Source organism: Trichomonascus vanleenenianus, assembly GCF_965637985.1.
Source record: "Trichomonascus vanleenenianus strain CLIB 3782 genome assembly, contig: TRVA0_001S, whole genome shotgun sequence".
Classification (NCBI taxonomy): domain Eukaryota; kingdom Fungi; phylum Ascomycota; class Dipodascomycetes; order Dipodascales; family Trichomonascaceae; genus Blastobotrys; species Blastobotrys vanleenenianus.
Genome location: NW_027481886.1, coordinates 72,599 through 92,364, shown reverse-complemented (window position 1 = coordinate 92,364; position 19,766 = coordinate 72,599). Strand labels below are relative to the sequence as shown.

The 19,766-nt window shown below is 50.3% G+C and overlaps 9 protein-coding genes across 9 annotated transcripts; 3 read left to right on the top strand and 6 right to left on the bottom strand.

Moving 5' to 3' along the window:
- Positions 1 to 632: 632 nt before the first annotated feature.
- SRY1 (L-threo-3-hydroxyaspartate ammonia-lyase) lies at positions 633 to 1,583 on the bottom strand (the record flags this gene model as incomplete). Its single annotated transcript, XM_076681715.1, has 1 exon — positions 633 to 1,583. The coding sequence occupies one exon, from the start codon at positions 1,581 to 1,583 to the stop codon at positions 633 to 635; it is 951 nt and encodes a 316-aa protein (XP_076543672.1).
- A 330-nt stretch (positions 1,584 to 1,913) lies between these two features.
- On the top strand, positions 1,914 to 2,549 carry TRVA0_001S01090 (uncharacterized protein; the record flags this gene model as incomplete). Its single annotated transcript, XM_076681714.1, has 1 exon — positions 1,914 to 2,549. One exon carries the CDS (start codon positions 1,914 to 1,916, stop codon positions 2,547 to 2,549), a length of 636 nt encoding a protein of 211 aa, XP_076543671.1.
- Positions 2,550 to 2,877: 328 nt separating this feature from the next.
- Positions 2,878 to 4,251, bottom strand: TRVA0_001S01068 (uncharacterized protein; the record flags this gene model as incomplete). Its single annotated transcript, XM_076681713.1, has 1 exon — positions 2,878 to 4,251. The coding sequence occupies one exon, from the start codon at positions 4,249 to 4,251 to the stop codon at positions 2,878 to 2,880; it is 1,374 nt and encodes a 457-aa protein (XP_076543670.1).
- A 351-nt stretch (positions 4,252 to 4,602) lies between these two features.
- On the bottom strand, positions 4,603 to 5,469 carry PCD1 (8-oxo-dGTP diphosphatase; the record flags this gene model as incomplete). The annotated part of the gene is made up of 1 exon (XM_076681712.1): positions 4,603 to 5,469. One exon carries the CDS (start codon positions 5,467 to 5,469, stop codon positions 4,603 to 4,605), a length of 867 nt encoding a protein of 288 aa, XP_076543669.1.
- A 606-nt stretch (positions 5,470 to 6,075) lies between these two features.
- Positions 6,076 to 6,846, bottom strand: RAD10 (DNA repair protein RAD10; the record flags this gene model as incomplete). The annotated part of the gene is made up of 1 exon (XM_076681711.1): positions 6,076 to 6,846. The coding sequence occupies one exon, from the start codon at positions 6,844 to 6,846 to the stop codon at positions 6,076 to 6,078; it is 771 nt and encodes a 256-aa protein (XP_076543668.1).
- A 414-nt stretch (positions 6,847 to 7,260) lies between these two features.
- On the bottom strand, positions 7,261 to 9,327 carry POX2 (acyl-coenzyme A oxidase 2; the record flags this gene model as incomplete). The annotated part of the gene is made up of 1 exon (XM_076681710.1): positions 7,261 to 9,327. The coding sequence occupies one exon, from the start codon at positions 9,325 to 9,327 to the stop codon at positions 7,261 to 7,263; it is 2,067 nt and encodes a 688-aa protein (XP_076543667.1).
- Positions 9,328 to 10,957: 1,630 nt separating this feature from the next.
- Positions 10,958 to 11,971, top strand: TRVA0_001S00980 (uncharacterized protein; the record flags this gene model as incomplete). The annotated part of the gene is made up of 1 exon (XM_076681709.1): positions 10,958 to 11,971. The coding sequence occupies one exon, from the start codon at positions 10,958 to 10,960 to the stop codon at positions 11,969 to 11,971; it is 1,014 nt and encodes a 337-aa protein (XP_076543666.1).
- Positions 11,972 to 14,191: 2,220 nt separating this feature from the next.
- Positions 14,192 to 16,009, top strand: ITR1 (myo-inositol transporter 1; the record flags this gene model as incomplete). Its single annotated transcript, XM_076681708.1, has 1 exon — positions 14,192 to 16,009. One exon carries the CDS (start codon positions 14,192 to 14,194, stop codon positions 16,007 to 16,009), a length of 1,818 nt encoding a protein of 605 aa, XP_076543665.1.
- Positions 16,010 to 18,048: 2,039 nt separating this feature from the next.
- TRVA0_001S00936 (SMP-30/gluconolactonase/LRE family protein) lies at positions 18,049 to 19,053 on the bottom strand (the record flags this gene model as incomplete). The annotated part of the gene is made up of 1 exon (XM_076681707.1): positions 18,049 to 19,053. The coding sequence occupies one exon, from the start codon at positions 19,051 to 19,053 to the stop codon at positions 18,049 to 18,051; it is 1,005 nt and encodes a 334-aa protein (XP_076543664.1).
- Positions 19,054 to 19,766: the final 713 nt, after the last annotated feature.

The window sequence follows — 19,766 nt, the reverse complement described above, 5'->3', positions numbered from 1 at the left end:
TAGTAACGGAGGTTTGGACATTTACAGAAAACAGGAAGTTGTAATACAGTGTTATAGGAGCTTTGTTACAAGTTTGTTGCGAAAAGACTGTTACGTTGTAGCTATGACCAGGGATATGGGGACACGAGCTCTACGCTACTAGGGGTTTGGAGGGACTGATCCCTCAATTGCTACTCTGTAGAGGATATGCGGATCATCAATTGGGGGTATGGTGGTTACCAAGTCATGGTGACAAGTGATTAGTGTTGGTATGATGTGATGGCAATTGAAAAATATTAGCGATGAAATCAAAAAAAAGACTACTAAGATGGTTAGTGTTGGATATGGTTACTAAAGTGGTTGACGGTCCTCGACCGAAAAGGGTAACACATCCAAGCCGCGCGGCGTGCGGCGACCATATTGGACAGCCCAGGCACCCTATGGAGGCTCCGCTTCGCGGATAATCTAGTGACGAACAGAGCAGGAAAGGGGGTTTGGGGGGCTGGCCCCCCCTACTACGGGGTCTGGGGCAGAGCCCCAGGTGTCTAAGAGCAGAGTATAGGACTAGCCATGTTAGCATCCGGGGTAGAGTTCTAGTAGTCACTAAGTCTAGGTGATCTATGCATTAGTGGGGGGAGGGCGGAAAAATGGGTTTATCCGAAGCGGACGATGTCTTCGATGGAGATGGAGGACCCCCCACAGACCACAATCACGATGGAGTCAAGCCCCTCCAGGTATGGGTGGAGGGACTCTGAGTAGCCCAAGGCGAGAGATGCGCCACACGCAGGCTCTACGAGCATCTTATGGTCGCTAGCGAACTGGATGACTGCATTCATGGCATCCGAGTCTTCAATAACAACGCTGTCGGTGATTCCGCCCTTGGTGTCCAGTGCGTACTCCAGAGTCTTGTCAGTGACGTAGACAGACCCCAGGGAAGTCGCGATAGTGTCAATCTTGTCTAGGCGGATGATTTTGCCTGCTTCGAGAGTCTTGTTAAGGGTTGCGGCGCCCTTAGTCTCAACGACAAGCACCTTGGAATCCCACCCGCGGTTGGCGAGCCCGAGCTTAACTCCGTTGTAGAGCCCACCGCCGCCGCACGATACGACGATGGCGTCTGGTTTGAACGGCAGTTCCTCGACCAGCGAGCTGTGCCCCTCCCAGATGACGGGGTCGTCGAACGGGTGGGCGTAGACGGCGACTTCATCGCCCGCGGCGAGTGCCATCATGCCCCGCATGTGCTCATCGGCCATCGCCCAGTGTGCGCCGTGGACTACGAGCGATGCACCGGCCTTAGTGATGCGCTCGCGCATCGCCTGCTTCGTCGACTCGGGCACGACGACCGTGCACGGAACCCCATAGAAAGCCGCAGCGGTTGCGGCGGCCAGCCCCGCGTTGCCTCCGGACGAGCTGTAGACGTGGACTCTAGCACCGGATGACTCTACGAGGGCTCTGCGAATGAGCTCGCTGATGCCCCGCGACTTGAACGACCCGCTGGGCTGAGTATTCTCCAGCTTGAGATAGACGTTTCGCCGACACCGGTCCGAGAGGTACCCCGACCTGATAAGCGGCGTTTCCACGTATCCTTTCGCGTAGCTCCCTGTCATATAGCCGCTATTGATACCGAAATGTGGGGAGAGATGAGATGATTGATAAGACGCGGTACTAAAGGGGGAGGGGGCGGTTCCTGCGGTACTAACGATGTGTGGAGGGCAGACCCGAGTAAAAACCGTGGGTCGCAGATAATTCTTCGGAGGACCCCGTCTAGCTGAGGGGGCCGGCCATACTGCGGGTGCAGGCATTATGGACCAAGCAAGGGAGCGGCGAGGATGGGGGGATTCGTGGAGTAAAGTGGAGAAACCATCCTACCCTCTTAACCATTGCGATTAGCCAAGTACCAAAGAGATTATATAAAGCCAGCCAAAGAATCATTCAAGATGGTAGCCAACAAGACTCTCGAGACTCACAAGTTCCAGGAGACTCACCAGACTAACGACACCGAGATGAAGTTCCGACCAGCCCTGTTCATCTGCGACATCCAGGAGCGCTTCCGAAGCACCATTTTCGGGTACGACCAGGTCATTTCGACCGCCAATCGGATGCTCAAAGCAGCCAAAATTCTGGACTTGCCCGTCTACGTGACGACCCAGTCGCGTGCCAAGCTCGGCGAGACCGTCAAGGAGCTCGACGTTTCGCGGGCTGTCATCAACACTGACAAGACCAAGTTCTCCATGATGACTCCGGAGGTTGCCCAGAAGCTGCCACGGGGCACTCCGGTCGCTATGGTTGGCATTGAGTCGCATGTATGCGTTTTGCAGACGACCCTCGACCTGCTCAAGTCGGGTCACCCTGTCTACCTTCTGACCGACGGCATCTCTTCGGCTAACCGGGAGGAGCAGCCAATTGCATTGAAACGACTGGCCCGACAGGGCGCTATCGTCACCACCTCAGAGAGCTTCTTGTTCGAGGCCATGGGCGACGCTAAAATCGACCAGTTCCGCGCCATCTCTGCTCTCATCAAGGAAGAAAAGAACCAGACCCGCCAGGCGCTCGAGACCCTCGCTAGACTCTAATCACCCGTATATTTATTTGCCTAGAAATGAACTTATTTCCACTTGAAAAATGGTGTGTTTCTTGGGGGGACCAGTCCCCCCAAACCCCCCTGTGGCTCCGCTACGCGGAGAGCTGGTTGATGTAACGGGGGTCTGGGGGCAGAGCCCCCAGCTACGGGAGCTCGAGGGCTGGCCCTCGAATACAATTGGGGGGACCAGTCCCCCCAAACCCCCCTGGGGGCTCCGCTGCGCGGAGGGTTTGTTAAGGTATACAATTGCACTCATGAAACGATGTTCCATATGTTTGGTTGACACAATCAATGCCGCAGTTTTGTTCTATACAAGGCAGCTATTCTGGTGATGATTCAAGTAGACGCTGCTTAACGCGGTCTACGTCTACATAATACCAATCTGAACCTGCATAGTCCTCTTTGACATATATATCCGGAAGCGGTGGGAGCTTAGACATGAAGCTTAAGTTAAGCAGACCAGGCAGTTTTTCGAATATCAACGTGAAAAAGCGCCACAAGAGTGCTGTATTACCCATCTCGTGAGGCGCTATACGTGCTACAACGCTGGGGCCACGCCCCGCCCTCAACGTCATTGCAGGTATATGAGCCATTGCGTCAATGGAAGATATGCCGTCAAAGAGCAAGCTGGAAACGTAAAAACGATGATCCATAATCCCCGCTATCTCGGCAACCGCAGGCGGGTACATCCCCTCAATGATGACTTCTTCGAGCTGTTTACTCGCCTTAACCAATGAGTTGAAGTACTTGGCCGCTTCAGGATCGTTTCCCTTTATAGTGCCAATTTCAATAACCTTCAAATTTGGCAGTACTCCACGAACTCCTATGCCTGTGTTCCTTGTGAGATCAAGACTAGTGACCTGGGCTCCGTGGATTGTGTGAATGAGCCGGTCATCGGATTGGACTTTCACCGATCGCACAGAGTCAGGGAGTATATACTCGTAGTTGTCAGCTTCTCTACCTCCACCTGCTCGAAGCCGCAAATCGAGAGATTCTAGGCTAGTACAGTGCTTCATTGCGTCATTGAAGCTGATAAAAATGATGCTGGGGTCGGCATAGAACACGTCAACGTGCGTAATATACTTACCCACGTCCTGGAAGAAGCCCACATCCAGAGCTGTGTTGCTGACAGTCACCTCGAATTTCGAAAATTTAACGTTCTTCATCTGCAAGATCATGTGCACCGTTGCTCGCGTGTCGTCTAAATCCTTAGATCCTCCACCTCCAGTGTACTCAACTACTACTAGTGGCTTGGATTTTTGGAATGGGCGGGTGATAATACGAAGCCAGTTGCATGCAATTGGTTCTTCTCGCAGAAAGCAATCATCAAGACAAATGTTCACCCTGTGGACTCCAGTTGCATTTTTCCATATCAGGTTTAGTATTTCGGACATGGTTTCCCACCATTCCAGATCCTCTTCTTCCTCTACCTCCACCAACTCAACTGTAACAACTCCTATATAGTCCTTGTATAGACTAATAAGCTCCATTGGCCCCACCCTGTCCATCTCATAATTGAAAAGCGGGTTTTCGAGAATACCAGTACTCACGATAGTAACTTGACGCCATATAATACGCAATGAAACCGCGTTTATTATTCTGCATGTTTGCCGCAGGTAGTAAATATCATGCCAAGCATATATCAGTATCTGTTCTAAAATCTCAAATGGTAGTGACGAGAGCATGGGGAGCATGGAGTTGATGGTAAATGTTAACCAATCGGATGCCGTTTACGGCCCACTTCACCGCCATTCAGGACCGAAAATACATTCAATCAACAGTGAACCAATAACTACCATCACTGCTTTGTGGATAAAGTATAAAAGTCTTATTACATCTTATTAATTGTGGCCGAAACTGTGATCGAAGCTCCCCTGATTTGCGATACGTCAACACATCTTCTCAGCAGGTCTGATTGACGGGGGTTTGGGGGCAGAGCCCCCAACTACGGGAGCTCGAGGGCTGGCCCTCGAAGTACTCAATGTGCTGTAGAATATCATAGCATGTAGATAATGATAGCTGACCAATTACTGGAGGAGAATAATTTAATGAGCCCTCCTGGAGAGCAGGAGCTCGTTGTCCTTGCCAAAGAGCTCTTCAAAGTTGACATCCTCACCTCTGGCCCGTTCAGCAGTCATCTTGCCTTTATCAAGGAGCGCCTGGAGGAGCTCCTCGTCGCCAAACGAGTTCGGCTTGCGATGGGGCATGTCCGGCTCCCGACCGTAGGCAATGCGCGCTGTGTCTATTAGGATATTGGCGGTCAGGCCCCATACGGAAAGCCACCCGTTCTCGCCGACTGATTTATTACGCCGGAGCGTTTTGAACCAGTGCTGATTCCAGCCGAGGCCGCCCCAATTGACCTGCTTGCCGCTGTACCACCCGGTACGGTTCGAGAGGAAATGCTCCAGAGGCGCCGAAAACACCTCCTTGACCTCGGGCGACTGGGTCTGCGTGATGCCCAAGATGGCCGGGAGGTCCGTGATGTGGTCGCGGTCGCTGTACCCGGCCGGTGCTGTGGGGTACAGGTGCACGATGCACGGGCGTACCGCGAGGAAATTCCGCGAGAGGTACGCCGGTAAGGTCGTTAGGTGCTCCATTGAGTATCCGTGCTGTGAGAGCACTTCATCATCGGCAGGGATGCCAATTTCCTCAAACGTCTCCCGCCGGGCGGCGGTCAGTTCCGACTCATCCACCGTATCGACTTTGCCCCCGGGCAGAGCCGCATGGCCCGCGAACGAGGTCATGTCGCTCGAACGCATCGTCAGGATCGAATTCAGGTCCCCGTACTTGTTGCCATACAGGATGACCAGCACCGCGGCTCGCCGGGTGAACGGAAGCCGGTGCCAGACCGACTGCTTGGCCGCTGGGAAGCTCCTCAGCGCGTCCAGCGCCCTCATCGAAACGCTGTTCATTGTTCCAACTCTTCAAAAACGTCTTCCAATCGTCGCAAGATGATGTGATTCAGCGTTCGATCCTTCTGGCTCAGGTTGAGCCCACAATGGCCTGACGGACATTCCGCACGGCTGAGACACTCCGCCGCACCTTACCGTACCTATGATGGCACTCGGCATGATCTCGGCACCAAAGGCCGGGGTACAGGACGAATGGGAACCCGGGGTAGCTCGTAAACTCGGGGTAAGCTGGTAGACTCGGGCTCACCGTAGGCCCAGGCTGGTCAATTGGTGGGGGTGGGGCCTCCATTGGAGACTGTTGGCGCTTACCGAGGAACTACCAAGAACTGGTCTTTTCCGCACTACGGGGGCCACTTTTCGCCTGGAATGGCTCGGTCACAGCTCGGTGGACCAACTCCCAGCCCAGGATGTATTCGAGGGCCAGCCCTCGAGCTCCCGTAGTTGGGGGCTCTGCCCCCAAACCCCCGTCGATTACAACGGAGAGAGACGTGGCAACAGCGTAACAAAACTCCCAACCGCGTAACAAAGTTTTGTTACAGCTCGCATCAGCGTAACAGTTTTTTGTTACAACCACACCGGCTCTCTAAATGCCAGAGACAGCGGTAATCAATTGGTGGTGGCGGTCGGGTCTCCATTGGACTGCTGGCGCTTAGCGAGGAATTGCAAAGAATTGGTCTTTTCCGCGCCTCGCGGAGCCATGGCGTATGTCTTATTCGCCTTGAACGGCTCGGTCACGGCTCTGTGGAAGCCCCTGGCCTTGACTGATCCCCAACCCGGGATGTTCTCCAGCTGCTGGCCGTCTTCGGCTGACCCTTTGACAACGCCCTCTTTGAAGCTACCAAACGTGCTTACGAGGCTGGCGGCGTTACTCTTGTTGACCCCGCGCACACTGGCGCAGACTGCCACCAGCTGCTCCTCGTAGGTCTCCTTGGCCTGACCCTGGATCATCCGCGGACTGGCCGTTTCGAACTGCTTGAGGTTGCGCAGGTACATAGCCGCCTCCCTGTCACTACGGACTACGATGATAGTATAGTCTCTATTAAAGGTGAGCACTGTGAGCTCTCGCATTGCATCGTCGTAGTTCTTGTCCTCCGAGTCAATCATGACCATTAGTATCCTGAGATCGAAGTCGCGTCCGAGCCGATTGAACCGCTGTTCGATGTACTCTGGGCGGATGCGATGGTACTGAAGCTGGAGGTAGAGCACGCAGCTCGTGGCTCCCGTGACGAAATCGGGCTCGATCGAGCTGTCGAGCTCGTATGCTACGTTGAGGCTCTGCAAGTGAGCCAGCACAGGGTTCTGCTTCTGCCGCACTCCGTGCACTAAAATTGCGCTACGACCTGCCCTTCTCACAGGTTTTGCTGCTTTCGACGACATTGATAACTACTGTGCTTTACTCTGTCGAGTGGCGTTGATACAACTTGGTCCCAGCACTACAAATCTCCCAACAGCGTAACAAAAAAACAGTAACAGCTTGCAAAAGCGTAACAAATTTGTGACAGCTTTACAGGTGCACTCTTGGAGTGTACGTACCCGGGTAAAAGCTCGAGGGCCCGTCATAACTTACAAGACCTCCGCGCAGCGGAGCCCCAGGGGGGTTTGGGGGGACTGGTCCTCCCAATTGTATTGGGTAGAGGATAACTGGTTGGTAGTCAGTTGATTAACCTCCGCGGAGCGGAGCCCTAGGGGGTTTGGGGGACTAGTCCCCCAAGAATTGGTGCAAAGCGTTATTATGAATTTATAATATCATTACGGGTAGCATAGCAGAGGGGTTGGTAATAAATATGCAAGTTAGACATCCATCTCGCTGAGGTCTTCGTCCTCAGGTACGGCACGGTTGAAGAATGCATCGATCTTGTCGTGGTAAGGGGCCTTGTGGTCCCGAGGCGGGTTTCGTCGAGTGACCTTCTCGAAGTAGTGCTTGTAAACGTCGCCGTCGTAGTTGCCGATGGGCGCGTTGATGAAGAAGTCGCTGAGGTTGAATGAGTCGACAATGCCAATGACCTGGTCTCTAATCTTGTGGTTATAGCTGTCGACAAGCGTGGTGACCTCATCAAGCTCCGAAGTAGTGAGGTACCCACTTGACAAGAAGCTTGCGCCGTCCTTCTCAATTGACCACAGCGCGAAAAGCGTCGCCAGGTCGGTGAGCACAGGCTTGAGCTGCTCGTTAGCGTGCTCAATGGACTGGAAGAAGGCATGCACCTGGTTGAGCCGCGTGTGGATTCGCGCACACTCGAACCGCTGCTGCGACAGCTCCTCGAAAGCCTGCGCTTGGTTGAGGCCCTTGGCAATGAGAGCCAAGTAAGCGTCGGCGCCAACCCCAATGTTTCGGGCTGCTGCGCACTCCCAGGCCTCGATAAGAACCTTCGAGTCAGTGAGGCTTCGACCATTGAGCTTCCTGGTGTGAAGCTCCTTCTCTCGGCTCATATAGCTAACGGCATCACCTACTCGCTTGCCCTCCCGTGCGTCGATGCCACTGAGAATGAGCGACCGGCCCGCCGAAAGGGTTAGCACGTTATTATCGCCTTCCCAGGTGCACTGGACGACCCAATCGTTGTATCCCTGGCCAAACCCGTTGTAACCGGAGTAGCCGTGACCACCGCAAGCCTGGCGACACTCATCGATGATCCCAGCAGTCGCCCAGGTTGAGAAAGCCTTCATGCCTGCGGACAGAGCAAACAGCTCCTTTGCGTCGTCAATGGCGCTCTGGAGGCTCGTCTTGTTGCTGGTATCCACCGCCTGCAATTGCTTGGTTGTTTTGATGTAGAAGTTCATGACTTCTTCGGCAGAGGCTCGCATAGCAAAAGTGTAGGCCAGCAGGGGGATGAGCCGTCGCTGATGGTAGGTATAGTCAATCAGACGGGTCTCCTTCTCGCCTGGCGTAGAAGAGAACTGTCTTCGTACGGCGGCGTACCGCAGAGCAATGGTTAGGAATCGCTTAGCAGTTTGCACAGAGTCGTAAACCATGGAGACTCGACCACCCACCAGAGCTCCGTAGCTCAGCTGGTTGAGCGGGGGTTCGGTGACGGTCCCGTCCGGCGCAACCTTGGAATACTTCATCAGCATGTACTGGCGCGGAATTCGGACATTGGTGAACTGGATCCAGCCGTTATCAATGCCGTCGCGACCCATCTTCTTGCCAATGTCGCCAATGGCAATACCCGGCTTGAGGTTGTGGTCCGAATCCCGCAATTGGACGACAAATTGCTTAACCCCGTAGTCCTTTCCGTCTACAATGAGTCTCGCGTAGCAAACGGTGTGCGTCGCGGTATGCGCAGCTCCGCCAATCCACCACTTCGTGGCGCCTACGTGTGGTGTGTTGATGACAAACTCTTCAGTAGACTTGTCGTACGTAGCGGTGGTCTCGAGCCCCGCAACGTTCGACCCATGGCCCAATTCGGTCATGGAGAAGCAGCCAAAGAATTTCTCGAGGCTGCCAGCCCCTTTATCGACCCAGTAGCCAAACTGGTCGTCGGTACCTGACCCACGGATCGAATTGAAGAAGAGTCCAAAGTGGACTCCCGTCCGGGTTCCGGTGGACGGATCAAGCAAGTTAATGAGGGCTACACGCTTCATAGCCTCTGCCTCGTTCATTGTGTGCAGAATCATCTTGGTGAGCTCTCCAACCCGGGCAAAGGTAATCTCCCGTTGTTGGTCCTTATCGAGGTCGTACTGGTCGTCATTGCTGAACGCAGGGTTCCGTTCTATCGACGCCATAATTCGCTCGAGTTCTTCAGTTTGCTTCTTGCCGCCATCGAGGTAGTATGTCATTTCCCGTACGGGGAACTTGGTCTTCTGTCGTTCCTCCGCCAGCAGCTGGGCCGGCTCGGTGTATGTATTCAGTTGAATACCAGTCATTATTAAATAACGGCTTTGTGGGTTATTCGATTATTTAAAGATCTCGAGATCAGTGGAGGACTTTGGATGGGGATCGGCCCTATATAAAGCCTAAGTCTCGAAAAAGCTCGTGAATATGATTGTTGAGGGTATATCCGAGGTTCTCTCATACCCGGTGTGTGTCGCCTTAATTTGGTCCGATCCTCCGGGGTGTAATCGACATGTGCCTCCCCCCAGTAATTTAAGCCGCACGTACCACACCACTTTTGGCTTAATGGAAATTGCCGTTTCTCTGGCCGTTGCGTTTCCAAGTAGCTCCAATAGCTAAAACAGCCAATATCACGAGATATTCAATTGAATTATGGCCTGTTCTTCCAGCCATGGCTTGTCGAGGGGTGTCATTCACATGTCACTTTATGTCACTCTTGCATGTGAATGTTGCGAGGTCGTGCGGCTCATTAAGTAAGCCAACGCGCAGGAACGAGGAACGATGAATGAGGCCCTTGGGGTATGCAGCCCTTGAGCTACAGGGGATCATGTTGAGTTTACTGTAGCGACTTCAGAGACTGTAGAGGAAAGTGCAGGCTGTGTATGTAGTGAAGCATGTAGCAAATGCCGAGCTTCCTCGGGTGAGCGACGCATTAAACAGCTACGCAGTATCAATTGACGGGAATCGCACCTGAAATGTCATTATGTGTTAATAAAATCGACAAAAGCTTTAGTCCTTCACGGCTGAAATCACATGAATAGATCGAGGGCGCCGTTATAGTAATGGCTAGTATGACTTGGTGTACTGCAGGAGAATACGTTGTAAGTAATTTCGGGAACGAATTTGACACATCGTGTGCGGCGCGGTTGAACCTTAAGTAATTAATTGTTCTTCAATCATATACACTCGTCCAACTCCTTGGGTACTTCCATCCGTTCTGTAACAATCGAGCTCTAGATTATTGTATTCGTAATTGTTTGTAATACTTGCACACATCAATCTAATCGTAGGTTGAGCAACGTAGAACGCATGGAATCGAGATAGACTCTCAGACGTTTAATATAACTTACTGAGCAGAATAACGGCTATCCCCAAACAACCTGGTAATAACAGAAAATTTCAATCAACAGTTGCATTCCAATGAATCGATTACACAGGCCGCGAAATTGAAATGGCCACTCAAACACGGTCTATGAATACTTCTTATAGACTGGCTAGAATCCCTGCTAGTGCATTCATTCCAAATCAAATTCAACTTCCATAGTCCAATTTTCAAATGTATCGATTCAAATTACAAAAGATGTTATTCCAAACAGATCAACGCTGTTTCGTCAAGATGAGGCGAGAACCCTTTGGGTCAAAGAACTAATTTCGACGAGCTTTGGCTGAACCAATGAAGTAGTGGAAGCTCTGTGCTCCATGTTTCGCATTCCTTAAAGGATGTTGACAGGCGTGGAGTACGCTGGTAGTAGTGACAAACCTTATACCGTTTCATCTCCAATGGCTCCTATAAACATAAAACAAGCGACATCTTAACGCTTACCCAACCAAAGTCCTGCGATTTGAAATGTCAATTCGATCTAGAATATTTCAAAACTGGTATAAGAAGGGTTCTTCTTCTCTCTCAATTGATCCTTATCAATCCATCGTAGTTCTTCAACAATGCAGTTCAAGCCCGTCTTCTACGTTCTCCTCGCTACCGCTTTGGCCGCCAAGGCGGCCCCTACCGAGGTCACCTCCGAGGTTGCCATTGATGTGCGAGCCAACCGAGGCCCACTCTTTGCTTTCGTTGACGGCGCTCGAGAGGGTGTTAACAACGCCCAGCAGCACGTCGACTCTGTTGTCAACGCCTATCGAAACAACCCAGACCGTGCGGGTGCTGCTGCTGTCACCGCCATGCTGACTGGCTTGGACTCCCAGATTGATACTGCTATTGCTACTGTTTCCAATGCCCTTGCTCCATTCACCCTTGGTGTCTCCAAGGCCATTGGCAATGTTCTCCTTGGTCCTTTCGTCCAGTCTGTTACTGACGGTCTTGAGGTTATGCTTGGCAATGCTATTGGCGGTGTCGCGGACATCGCTCGACCAGGTGCCCTTCAGCACAACCTCTCACGACTCGTCCAGCAGTCCAAGGAGTACAACATCAACGTTTTCAAGCTCCAGACCCTCCAGGCTCAGCTCCAGAACACTCTGCCGCACAAGCGAGACGAAATTGAGATTGATGCTCGAGCCAACCGAGGCCCACTCTTTGCTTTCGTTGACGGCGCTCGAGAGGGTGTTAACAACGCCCAGCAGCACGTCGACTCTGTTGTCAACGCCTATCGAAACAACCCAGACCGTGCGGGTGCTGCTGCTGTCACCGCCATGCTGACTGGCTTGGACTCCCAGATTGATACTGCTATTGCTACTGTTTCCAATGCCCTTGCTCCATTCACCTTTGGTGTCTCCAAGGCCATTGGCAATGTTCTCCTTGGTCCTTTCGTCCAGTCTGTTACTGACGGTCTTGAGGTTATGCTTGGCAATGCTATTGGCGGTGTCGCTGACATTGCTCGACCAGGTGCGCTGCAGCATAACCTCTCTCGACTCATCCAGCAGTCTAAGGAGTACAACATCAACGTTTCCAAGCTCCAGACTCTCCAGGCTCAGCTCCAGAACACCCTTCCTAAGGGCCACTAAATTTCGTTATGCGGTTTTGAGCTGGACTCGACCGTAGTTTGTTTGTTCGTTTATTCTATTAGGTAGTTACTGGTAACTTTTAAAAAAGAATATATGGGTTTATATTTTATCACTTTTCTTCAAGCAGTTGACCTGGACTCAATCACGGTTCTATTTGATTGGTGTTAACGATTCTTCACTCTTGGAGCCGGTTATTATTAACCCTGTAATCTATCTATTATAGGACTTGTAGCTGTTCGATTAGGTGCCGGTACACTAAAGTTGCGCTACCGCCAATCGGAGGCTACTCTATCGGACAGCACCGCAACAAGAAAGCTTTGCATCTGGAATCGAACTGATCCACCTTTTTTCATGATTCTCCATGTTTTCAAATTACGTATACGCAAAAAATTGCTTTTATACAACTGAGCACCATTTGATAGATATCACAGTCAACCAGGAATCCTTGAATTTTCTCTACCATAACCAGTAATGCTCTCAAGGTATCAACGTCCTCTATGAGATTTATTACCGTATTGGTAGGCCAAGGCGTTGCAATCTGTACATAATTTATCCGTAGGTGGCTACATGCGGGGTACAGATCTTGACGACATTGGCCTACCGCGGGGCAAAAAAATAGGAGACTGGCTTTGCGCGGCTACAGCTGGATAATTTGTATTCCATCGCAACGGATAAACTGCTTGAAGGAGCGGAGAGAGCCATCCCCGTATGCGATAACGCAAGGGGGGAACGGATCTCGGCAAGAAGTCACCTTTGAAGCTACTTTTTGGACCTATAATCTACCCTGAATCTACAAATAGCTTCCTTTTATTCTCTAACATCTCTCGAATATTTCTGGTCCCCAGTAAATGCACCACACTTCAGAGATTTATTTAGGACTGAAGGTATTCCGTAGAGATTTGTTTAGGGCTGAAGGTATTTAGAAGTCACCGTAATCTCCAACCCATGAAATATCACGCACCACAACCACCCCTCAAACTGCCTCTATGTAAGCTGCTATGCGAAGAACACAAGTCCAAGTGTTGGCTAGATGCCATACGGCCGCTGATTGACCAGCTGCGCCCATATTTTTGGAACTTGCCGTTATGTCGCACATGAGGAGCCACTATCTCTGCCCAGAAGATCCGTGAAAAATGAGGGGGAATTAACGGTAAAATGAGGAGAATGCATCGATACCACCGCTTTAGATTATGGGTATGTCCATGAGAAGGAGGGGAGACGAGCCTAGATGTGAGCCTCAGTTGTGGAAACTCTTTCTTAAATGCAGCAGTCACGTCATGTCTTCATATTCAACAGAATGTATTTGAAACAACCATGTGCAATATTGTACTTTGGTTTACATGCTGAAATGTAATTAAGCAGGATAAATGCGTGCCCAGCACGAGTATCAAAAACCTTCCCCCGCCAACGAATTTCGTCGTTAAACGTTTGCGTCATGCAAGACAGAGGCTCCTTCTCGCTCGAGCGAGCTTTGAAAATGAGAGTTCAATAAGTGGGGAATTGAAACAACCGTTAGGAGGTGTTTAAGACGCCCACAATTTCTCCCGTGGTTGACCAAATGGAAGGGGCCTTTGTGAAGCAGAGGGTCAAAAAAAGTGGAGACGCGAATCAGAAAATCCTGGGCGGGGAGAGATGATCGCCCACGATTTCTACGACATCGTGTGCAGTATACGTCTTACAGTGGGGGATCAACCCCAGTTACGTAGCACGCTAACAAATACTGTTCCTACATTACTTTCCATCATTTCTACAGTGTTTTTTCGTTGCAAGTAAAAATAACAATCTTATGGCGTTACCGCCAGCAATCTCCAGGTTTCATCTCCCATTTGCCTAAAAGCCTAAGAAGTTACATAAGATCATCGAAAAGCTAATACAACAACATTTGCGCACGCATAGCAAAGCGTTAACACCGGGGTGAGACATTTCCCCGCTAGCTGCATCAAAAGGCTGCCCAGTATCTTAAACAGGCAGTCGAGAATGCCGCTCATCAGCGTAAGACCTGCATCAAACTAGGAAGCTTCGATTGATGATTACAGCACCCTGATGTAGATTGCCGAATCACTTCGGGACTCCAGCAGTTCGGGAGTGGTTGCCGGACGCTTTGAGACTCCAGCAATTGGGGAGGCGTTGCGTCTCTGGCATATATAAATAGCCAAATAGATTGAGTTTTTATTCTGCAGTTTTCTTTCCATTCCCCCGCAGCTCCATCAAATAACCACCATGTCTGATACCGGGGAGAAGAAGCAGAATGCAGAGCATTTCGAGGGCTCTCCACTGGAGACGACCGTCTCAGGGGGGCTTGACAATCTCATAGAAAGCTTTGTTAAGTCTGGCGAGGTTACGCACAATCCACTCAAGGACCTGACTCGAGAGCAGGTTATTGCGGCAGCTAGAGAGTTTGCTGAATCCAAGGGCCTTGCAGAGGATAGCGAGTATTTCGTCAAGGGAGCGCTTCTGGCTCATTCTGACGATACTTCGTTTCTTACTGAGGAAGAATTGCAGGCTATTGAGGACGAGGTCAACCACAAATGGAAGCAACCCAAGACGCTCTACTATCTCTGTGTCATGTGTGCCATGTGCGCAGTTGTCCAGGGTATGGACGAAACTGTAGTGAATGGCGCCCAACTCTACTTTTTTGACTTCCTCCACATGACCGAGGATGACCTTCCCAATGCCGGATGGATCCAGGGTCTTGTAGTTGGCGCTCCTTATCTGTGTTGTGCTGTCATCGGCTCGGCTTTAACTGAGCCTCTGAACAACTGGTTCGGTCGACGGGGAACGATCTTTATTTCGTGCTTGTTCGCGGCTGTTGCCTCAATCTGGGAGGGCTTTACCTACTCGTGGGTGCAGCTGTTTCTGGCTCGACTGTTGCTCGGCATTGGTATCGGTCCAAAGTCCACCACCGTTCCCGTTTATGCCGCAGAGTGCACTCCAGCCCCTATCCGAGGCGCCTTGGTCATGATGTGGCAGATGTGGACTGCATTCGGTATTATGCTCGGCTATGTAGTGTGTCTGATCTTCATGCCTCGAGGTGGTCTTGATCCTGACGTTTCGTGGCGAATCATGCTCGGGTCTACCCTTGTTGCCCCTGTTTTGGTGTGCGCTCAGGTGTTCTTCGTTCCCGAGTCTCCTCGATGGTACATCAAGAAGAACCGATACGACAAGGCATTTGAGTCTCTGCAGAAGCTGCGAAATAACAAGGTGCAGGCGGCTCGAGACCTGTTCTATATGTCCACTATGATTTCCATTAGCGAGGAGATCAACCGGGGCCACAATGCGTTTTTGGACATTCTCCTCGTTCCCCGAAACCGACGAGCGCTCTACGCTTCCCAGGTCGTTATGTTCATGCAGCAGTTCTGCGGAGTCAACGTTATTGCCTATTACTCGTCGACCATCTTCTCCGAGGCAGGGTTTGGTAATCTTTCTGCATTGCTGGCTTCGTTCGGCTTTGGCTTGATCAACTTTTTGTTTGCTATTCCGGCCGTGTTTACCATTGACACGTTTGGACGAAGATCACTTGCGCTATTTACGCTGCCATTCTTGGCATTGTTCCTTCTCTTTACAGGATTCTCATTCTACATTCCCGAGACCAACAGTCAAGCGAGGGTTGGATGTATTGCGCTAGGTATCTACCTCTACGCGGCATTCTACTCACCTGGTATGGGACCGGTACCGTTCACATACTCGGCCGAAGTCTTCCCTCTCCACGTCCGAGATATTGGTATGTCGCTGGCCACAATCACGCTCTGGGGATTCAACTTCATCCTCTCGCTCACTTGGCCACCATTGCTCAAGAAACTCAGTGCTCCAGGTGCCTTTGGATACTACGCTGGGTGGAACATTATCGGGTTCGTTCTAGTGTTCTGCTTAGTTCCTGAGACCAAGGGGAAGACGCTTGAAGACTTGGATATCACTTTCAACACCAAGACCTCTACCTTCATTGGTTACCAAATTAAGCACATTCCATACAACATTAGGAAGCACATTTTGCTGCGAAAGGGCCTTGACAGAGAGGATCTTTATAATTATGATGTTTAGGTTGGTATGTACTAACGAATAATGCTATTTTCTTTGATTTTACATGACGTATCATTAATGAATAATGATGGTTCTTGGTTTTACATTAGTGAGGTTACAATGGAGTATCATTAATGAATAATGATAGTTCTTGGCTGTACATTAGTGAGGTTACAATGGAGTAGTCAAAATATATTCAAATACGAATTGGAAGCAAAGATAGCTTAGGATATGATACAATCGACAACATAAGCTTCGAGGTTAGCGGGTATTCTCTTATGCCCCAAATAGTGTACATACTTGGTCGCTGCGGCTGTTCGGTCTTCTTGTCAGTCATTGTTGTTTATTTGAAATTTGGAGAACCGGAGAGCATTTCCCGGTTTATATAATTTTCACGGCGTATAATGAGGTATTCTGTTGGCGTTTCACAAAAGTCTTACTTGTGTATTTCGGGAATTAATGGGAACCGCATCTTTTTACCAGGCGGCGGATGAGACAAAAATGTCTCAGATATATTAAAACATGCCCAGATCACAACGCTCGTCTAAACTGGTCGTGATACGGCTTACGGGGATAAGAAGTTTGAAAGGCGCACAACAGTCGCGTAGTAGGCACGGCTAACATGGGGTCATATCTCCCATTGGAGGGAGACATGCGTTCGTGGACAAAGTCGTCTACATAGGGCAGGTATAGGTAATGATACACGGACTCAGATGATTCGGCAGACTCGGGGTTTTTGAGGATTCGCTGTTCTTGAACAGGCTGCTTGGGTGGAATGTATCTCTCGCCTAGGGAGTTCTTGGGCAGGAACTGATACACTGGGCAGCATCCGCACGGTTCAGTAGATACATAGTCAGGCGGAGTCTCGGGAGGAGTTGGCTGTTGTTGCTGGTGAAAATGCTGAGGTACATTCCTTAAGTTGGTGCATGCTGTTTTATTATCGGGCGTATACCCGGGGTAATTCGTGCTGAATGGTGGCATCTCCCTTGCTGTGACCAATGCTCGTAGCTCGGCCTCAGTCAAGGGAGGGAATACATCACGGGGGCAAACAGTATCATATATCATGTTCAGTTGTGCTACTTTTTATCTTGTGGCACTATGAACTTGAAGAACACTGGAAGGAATACTGGTGTAACTCGGACATTCCCTCTAAAATAGATCTCAAACCCTTCGTATTGGAACTTGGAGAGCCTTTGCGCACTTGGCCACAACGGCCCTTAAGTAGTTCCATCGCTACTCCAGGAAAACAATCTTTGAGCATTGGCTCAGAGTTTTGAAGATAAACTCAGGGGAGGAGGCAAGCTAGCTCAATTGTTAACTCCTACCGCTGACTATAAAAAATGGCAATAACAAGATCTGTTTATCCTCCTTCCTATTCTCTTACAAGCACTTTTTGAACCTCTCATTTTTTTGGGTATTGCTATTCCCTCTTGAGCATTCTCAAAGCACGCTTTCCATAACCGATACCGTAAACATGTCCACTGTTTCCAATAAAGTTAACGACAGTTCCGCAAACAACACGGTTGCTAGTGGGACTGAGGATGCGACGAACGAGCCAGTCACCGACGAGACAAACGCTCCGCGAGGTAGTTGGATATTGTGTGATCACTGTCTACGAAGGATTAGTCCTAGGGCACTAAACTTCGTCTCGGAGGAAGAAGAAACCAAACCGCCACTCAACTTCGCTCATCCCATCCTTGACGCCGCCATTCAGATCCTCCAGATCAATCAGAACCTCATCAACACGCTCTTTGGAACCAGCAACCAAAACCTCCAACCGCAACCACCAGCGTCAGTTACCGAAGAAGGTACCGAACCAAAGCAGTAATTACTTCTTTTAATTGAATTCAATGTGCTGATGTTTAATTTTGTAGCTATTGCAAACGTACTCCTTTTCAAAAAAGATATCGTTCAAGTCGTTCTATTGCCGTACTGTGAAGTTCCAGCTCATTTATAGCATCGTGAACTACTGTTGAAAAAAAGAGCACTGAGATCAGCCAACACTTATTAAATAGCACCCAACGTAGAGTTGAATAAAAAAATTGAAGCTCAGATATTCGTTAACCAGCAAATTCATACTTCGGCATGCCTTTGTAATTGGTAACAACCTTAAAGACATGACCACCCTCATCCGTCGAAAGCCGGTTTGGAGACTTGTCGTAAGCAGATACGCCATAAATAATGTTGAAATCCTTGCCTCCCCACGCAGTGCAGGCGGTACATTTGCCTGGAGACTTGATTTCGTGGACGACATTGCCCTGCGGATCGAGCACCATGATGCAATAGCCATTGTACATTGCTATCCAGAGATTTCCATCGCTGTCCACCACCATGCCATCAGGTTCATGCGGCGTACCTATGAAGCACTTGAATACCCTTTTATTAGAGATGTTGCCCGTGGCAATGTCAAAATCGTAAGCATAGATATACTGCGCGCACGAGTCGTTCAAGTACATCGTCTTACCATCAGGGCTCCACGTGATGCCATTGCCGCACACGAGGCCGTCTTCCATAAGATGAAGCGACCCATCCGGGTCATACCGCCACAGCCGTCCCAGGGGCTTGCCGTAATCTTTAGGCAGGTTGTTTGCACCATACGACAGCGCCTTGACGTCAATCTCCGCAGCCCAGAACCGGCCGGCCGGATCGCTTCCACCATCGTTAAATCGCCGAATAGACCGGTCTTCAGTGGGGATAATCTCCTTAAGGACCTCCAGTTTACCTGTTTGCTCGTCCATGAATACAATTCCCTGGTAATAGAGGCAGATATACCCAGGCTTGTTCTTTCGGAACGACAGCACAGTAACTGAGTCCTCGAGAGTGACCACTCGCAGGCCCTTTTCGCTGACGGTGGTGTTCTCTGGAGATGAATTCTTCTCATACGGTGAACGATGAACTGGGTCCCCAGTCTCTGGGTCAACTTCGATAATGTGGAGTTGACATGGATTGTGGAGACAGTCAAGGTAATGAAGCGTCGAATCGCTTGACCTGTAGATAGCGCCCTCGCCCAAGACGCACGGTCTCTTCAAATGATACGCAACCGTACAATTGAGCTCGCCAGTCATGGTTGATTACTTCTTTTTACCTAGTTTTGGTCAATTAAAATGAATTACAATACCTGTTCTTCGTATCTATATAGCGTTGCTGAGTGGGATAACCCCCGCCAACCCCCACGGAAAGTACTGATCTGCTTCTCCACGTTGAGAGGGGGCTGAGACTGCTACCTCATTAACAATACTAATGTGTGGTACGGTAGCGTATCACCGTTACATCGAGTGGGTTAGTCCAGAACTCGCTTCTCTTCAATGTCCCTGCAGTTTTGAATTGCCATTCGGCTTTTGGTGGGGGGGGACAGAGAGACAGAGTCCCATCTCTGCGTGCTCCATACCACACCAGAATAGATCTCACAATCAGAGATCCCACTACCACACGTAAATCCGGGGTATCCGTTAGATTCACCATGCAACAGACCAGATGAGAGTTGCTTGATTCTGTCGCGTTTTGAAGATCGAACCAAGTTCTAGAAGCGGGCAATATTATGACCAGGATATAATCCCAGCCTTTGGGTGATCTGACATCCGCCTGTCACTCAGGCATCCCGGCATCCGGGCCATCATTATATGCGATGCACTGGGGGGTACGGTCTGGCCCTCTAACAATGAAAAAAGGAGACATGGGTAAACACTTGTTTCCTTGCTTTTAGTCTTGGTATCCATTACCGATGTACGATACACACCCTGGGACTGTACAGTACACCTGGGTGGCTGGCCCCGGGCCT